The 5862-nt window shown below is 33.9% G+C and overlaps 1 protein-coding gene across 1 annotated transcript; it reads left to right on the top strand.

The window, feature by feature from the left end:
- The first annotated feature begins 395 nt into the window (after positions 1–395).
- Positions 396–4751, top strand: LOC114403937 (AUGMIN subunit 2-like). Its single transcript, XM_028367179.1, has 7 exons — positions 396–816; positions 1532–1663; positions 1927–2052; positions 2208–2312; positions 2559–2627; positions 3542–3655; positions 4294–4751. Exons 2-7 carry the CDS (start codon positions 1541–1543, stop codon positions 4576–4578), a joined length of 822 nt encoding a protein of 273 aa, XP_028222980.1. The 5' UTR covers positions 396–816; positions 1532–1540; the 3' UTR covers positions 4579–4751.
- Positions 4752–5862: the final 1111 nt, after the last annotated feature.

Raw genomic sequence — 5862 nt, 5'->3', positions numbered from 1 at the left:
GTCCTCACATTGACAACCAGAATAATACACACCTGTTTATAAGATATGATAATAATTAGTTTATAAAAGAAAATTTCAATTTAGTTAAAATAAAATACAATAATTATTATGTTCTGTATACAAATTAACGACAAATAATTTGTCATCAATTTATACATTCTAAGCATAAAAAAATCATTTACCTATATAAAAAAGTTTCCCATAGGTTCACTGTTTTTCCTGTAAGGAAGGTTCTCTGGAATTAACATGGTAGTTTTACTATTAATTCTGATTTAACAGTGCATATAGTCGTATACGACAGTGTAATAGTACGCATAGCATGTGACTGTGAAGATAGTGGAATTGAATGTAATTTAAATATTTAATTAATTATTATTTTTCTAATTTTTTAGAAAACCTTATTCAAACGTCTTCTTCGTGTTGCCGTTGAAGCGAGGAAAATAGGTGAAGGCCTGAAGGGTGAATCACTTCTCATCTGTTCTCCATTGGAAGCCTTCGTCCATTCTGAGTCAGATCGAAAGCTCACAAGCATTACGAGTTGAAATCGTTGGAACCTCGTCGAACAACCGTTCAAATCGTCAAAGACAAACGAGCTCTGACTCGCCGGAATCTCACCGGAAAACAAGTCTTTCTGAACCTTTCGTGCTCGGAACTCAGTTGGCGAACTTGAAATTGACGCTTAGGGCAACTCCAACGAAAAATTCCGTCTAAAACGAGGAAATTCTAAAATTCCCGTTCGCTCTTGCAGATTCACGCTCGTTCTCTTTTTCGCTCTCGCTGATCGTGGCTCGTTTTCCCTCTCGAGCTTTCTCTCTGGTTCGTCTCTCTTACTCGAACTCTCTTTCTTTCTAGTTTGAATCTCTCACTCGGACTCTCTTTTTCTCTGGTTCGTCTCTCTTTGCTAGTGTTTGATTAGGGTTTCATCCTAGGGTTTGATTTGGGGTTTAATTCACGATGTCCCTCTTGTTATAGAAAATCAAAGCGATTGAATTTTTGAATTTGTTGGTTCATGTGCAGGACCAGCCTTGAACACCTCTGTGTGTTAGACTTTTGTTGTGTGTTGTGGTTGTGGTTCTGTGTTAGACTTCACCCCTCTGCGTGTTGAGTTAATTTAGGGATTTGTATAGATTTCTGCAGCAATGGTTATTCATGCTCATTATGATCTAAAATAATTTTCGCTTGAATGGAATTGTAAACAATATATAGTTTACTAATTTACTCTATGTAGATTGCATTTTTAAGTTTTAAGTCTGTTTGAACATGAGAATATAGTTCAATACATCAGCACTGGAACATTACTTTTCTTGACATCTCCTAGGTTCCTTAAAGAGCTATTAAAAAAGTGATTATTTTCCCACCATGCCTATAGACTCTATACCCACCATGTAATATATTGTTTTTTATTTTTGAAAAACCATTGTTAGTGGCTTATATAATTGCTCATAAGATAATTTTCAATGCCCGTTTAGTTTTACTTTATTTTTAAATTCAGGTGGAATATTAATTAAAAAACTGCCGCTGTTTGTGTTAGAATTTGAAAATGTCAATGGCAAGCGAATCTAGCTGGGTTGGGAGGAAGCCTGTGAAACGCATTGGGGGAATGTCCGATGCTCTATCAATTGCAGCCGATCTTGGTTTCTCCTTGTCCCCTCCCCCATCCCAGGTACCATACTTTTATTTGAAAAACACACACTCTAACATACTCTTATAAACACTTTCTTTATTGTTAGCTGAAATTTATTAGAAATCACAAAATTCTATGGGTCCCACTACTTATCTGATGAACCCATTGATGATTTTGTAGTTTTCCAATAAATTTTAACCAATAGAAGAGAGTGCCCTGCTGGCACTCCTCTTCTCTATTTTATCCTCCAATTCACACTATTTGTTTGGCAAATTGTGGCATGTTATTGTCTCTCTTTCTAGGAAGGACTTCAGAATTCATCCCCCACAACTGGGGAAAAGGGTGAGGACTTGATCAGGGTTTTGAGAGAACTGACTACTGTCCAAAGAAAAATTGCAGATTTGCAAGTTGAACTTCAAGGTCGAAAGGTTAGCCTTTTAGCCATTCCAGTTGTATCTGGACCATCTGACGTTTACTAGTTGGCTAAGAATTAATTTTCTGACATAAGTAAAACCAATGCCTTCTTTTGATGTTATTTTAACTTATATCTGTCTACTCATCTAGAGATTTGTAAAATTTTTAGGATGACAAAAATGTTGCACATTTGACTCATGTGAGTGAAATGGAAAAGAAGATTGAGACATTGGCAAGGATTACTACTATACTCAAAGATGTTATTCAGAACAAGGTAATGCAATCTGTCCACTTTAGCTACCACTGCTTTAGTGCACCACAATCAGATTTTCCAGGTTTATTTTATTATTCTTCACATTTATATAATATAAAAGAATTTCTTAACAATTATCATTTTATGCTTCCATATCCTCGTGTTCACTTTTCCTGCTTAACAGTAGTTGGGGCTCATGTGATCCAGATATAACTGGACAACTTATTATGTTCTTTCTGACATTATTTCGTTGCCAAAATTTGGCAGGATCGCATTATAGCTCGCCTACAGCAGCCGTATTCCCTTGATTGCATTCCTGTTGAAGCAGAATATCAGGTTGGCTTAATTTATTTTTCCCCCCTATTGTGTTAGTGGCATTTGTCATTGGTATACATTTTCTTATTTTATGTTTAATTCCTGTGTTTGCCAGATGAAGTCTATAATGTGATATTCCATTACTTTGCTTGAATAAAGCATGTTAACTATAAAATGCAGCATTGCAGGAAATACTTGATACAATAACTTCAATTGAAGCTTTTGGACATAAGATAAAAGATTCTGGTATCCATTATAAATTACACATTGAGGGTCTTATTTGCTTCACCATCCATCCATCGCATATTTGAAATTTGGAATATAGTTCACCTCTTTCTAGGTCAATCAAGCACTGCTGTAATATTATACTACCTATGTAGTATGTGACTATGTGCACAGACTTAAATGTTTTATGCACTGTGCTTTATCAGCTACTGAGCTACACGAGTTTGTTCAATTATTCTCAATGTTTACTCTGCTGAAGTGAAGTTTTTTAATTTTTAATTTTTTTTTGTGCAAAATGTTTTGTAAAATTAAAACTAAAGTTAAGGATTATACTTAACTTTATATCTGAGCTATGATAATTTGGAACCATTACGGACTTACGGTCCAATGGTACTACAAAGGAATGATTTTTAAAAATGATCTTTATCATTATTTAACGACAACATGACATGCATTTAGACTTGCCACATTTGAGATTACATGTGACGTGACATGTCTAAATTCATGCCACATTATCAATAAATGATAGGGACCATTTTCAAACCTTTAAATTCATGCCACATCATCAATAAATTCTAATATCACCATATATCCTCACTACCAACTTTAGTTGAAAATTGATGTAAACGTTGAACTATTATTGAGTGTAATTTTAATCAATGCAAGACATGCATTGTAATGCTCGTGTCATATTTCTCTAATTTGTGCAGAAACAATTCTCTGAACTACTGATGAAGGCAGCTAGTGATTATGGTGCTTTGACAGCATCAGTGGCAGATTTTCAGTGGAGTCAGAATTTCAAGGAACCTCCTTCAGTTTGGGGGGTATGCTTCTACATTCTTTTTATTGTTTTAAGCTAGTCTTGATTAGATATTAGTTCATTCTGTTTCCATTAATTATGTCTCAACTTGTGAACCAATTTGCACCAATAGACCCTAGTTTTAACCTTCTCTCTTGCGTTGAATACCTTCAATATTATAAATGTTATTTGAAAGCATGAAGAATATGATTCAGTGAGTAATTTCAAGTCTATTTAAGTCCACTTTGACACTAAAAAATGTCTTCAAGTCCTAATATCTGATCAACTAACATGCAAAACTATAAATGGAGTTTTAAAATAGTTTAATGAAATCACTGACATGTAAAAATAAACTTGTAAACTATAGGGACTAAAAGAGAATTAAAATATAAACTATAGGGACTAAAAAAATCACTTTCAAACCATAGAGACTAAAAGGTACGAATCGTGAAACTATAGGAACCAAATGAGTAATTTAGCCTTTTTATTTTGTGCATAAGAAACTAATTTTAATGTCTGTTACATTTTCTGAATGTTATGCATTTGATCACATTTCATCAAGTGTTTCCAATGCAAACAAAGTGGAGAGGCATCTGTATGACCATCCCTTTTTGTGTGTTTGCTACTTTCATTTTAAATGATTATTTTTTATTTTTTCTTCAGGAAATGCTTCGGCCCATTCCTGTAGCTTTGGCATCTTGCACTCGGTTCTTTGAAGCCATGTCTGCCACAAGAGAGTCATTTGCATCACTTCAAAAACTGAGAGTTGGCCATTTTGATTCCCCTCTACCTAGAACACCAGCCGGAGATCCTTCCCAAAGAGTACCAGGAGTTTCTGATTGTCTAACACCACCTCCATGGAAAACTGAAACAAACTTTGATGACTTAGGCATCAGAAACCAAAGAAGGCAACATCTAGATCAGCAGGTGGAGGATGTAAACAGCTAGGTAAATGAGATCCATCAGAATATCTGTACAAGCCTAAGGATCTTGTCTTGCCTTCCCTCATTTAAAGAAGATTGTTACATAGATATCTAACATACTCTTTGTATCATTTGTGAGATATATCATATACATCAATTATTTTTGCAAATCAATTATTTGTCATTGTTGTTGCGGAATTATGTATTTTTGAGTCACTAGAACTTGCGTCACAACTGATGTGTTAGATTGTCTGATAGTTTTGCCAATGCTGCAAGGCTAAAAATCCGGGTTGAATAGTTTAAGGTAACTTATGCGACCACCACTTTAGATATATAATAAAATAAAATTACCTAACTTGTTTTTAAAAATAATAAAATTAATGATAAAAAATTAATTTGTATGTCATGTTTGATATTCATGATTTAACTCAGAATTTTGTAAAATCTAATATGAAATTATGAGATGAGACTCGGAATCTTCTATAATTTATGACATCTTACAAAACTAGGATAAAAGCAAACTAAAACTGATAAAAAAATACATTTACAATGGATAGCTAAAATAGAATTGAAACAATAAATATGTTTGTTGGGCTGTCTGCACGCAAAAGCCAATTCCTGCCTGAAATCTCTATAGTGATGCATTCTCTTGAAGAGTGTTATGCTGGTTGGAGCTGCAATTTTCGATTTCCTCTACTTTAAAAGCATTGCCACATCCATGCACGTTCATGTCAAGGTCAAAGAGTAAATTGGTTCCAATTGAAGAATATCTTAGTGTCTAGCAATGTGCAATGAGATTGAAGAAAAATAATGCCAACTCTGTTGCATTCATACAGAAGTCCAGCTCTGTGCCTCTCTGTCGATACAGCAAAATGAATTTCCTCTATCTTCCGTGAGTAAACAAGTTCAATAGCTATATATTCGTGCTTAAGTTTGTTTTTATGAAGAATGCAGCTTAAAGCACTGAAAACAATGGAAAACATCTTGAAATCATATCCTATGTTAGATTTAGACCTCCATCGCCTTAAAAAGAGCGTTGTACATTATTTTGGGAGATGGATTCACCAACTTTGAAGAGGGAAATTTACCGTGACTTTTCCTTATTCTCGTATAAGTAGACTACAACTTAAATAATAATTTATGTAAGTGAATATCAACTTAAATTAAGTTTCTAACAACTGACTTTCCTTCCTCAAAGTCACTGAATCCTTGTCCATTATTTTGTGAGTATTTGTAAATTTAACTTTGAATTATTTTTTATCTTATAAAATTAATTTCAGTAAAAAGCCAGTAGAAATTGAAATCATTT

Source organism: Glycine soja, chromosome 20 (genome assembly GCF_004193775.1).
Source record: "Glycine soja cultivar W05 chromosome 20, ASM419377v2, whole genome shotgun sequence".
In the NCBI taxonomy this organism is placed as follows: domain Eukaryota; kingdom Viridiplantae; phylum Streptophyta; class Magnoliopsida; order Fabales; family Fabaceae; genus Glycine; species Glycine soja.
Note: the sequence above shows the minus strand (reverse complement) of the source record. Positions and strands in the feature narration are given on the sequence as shown.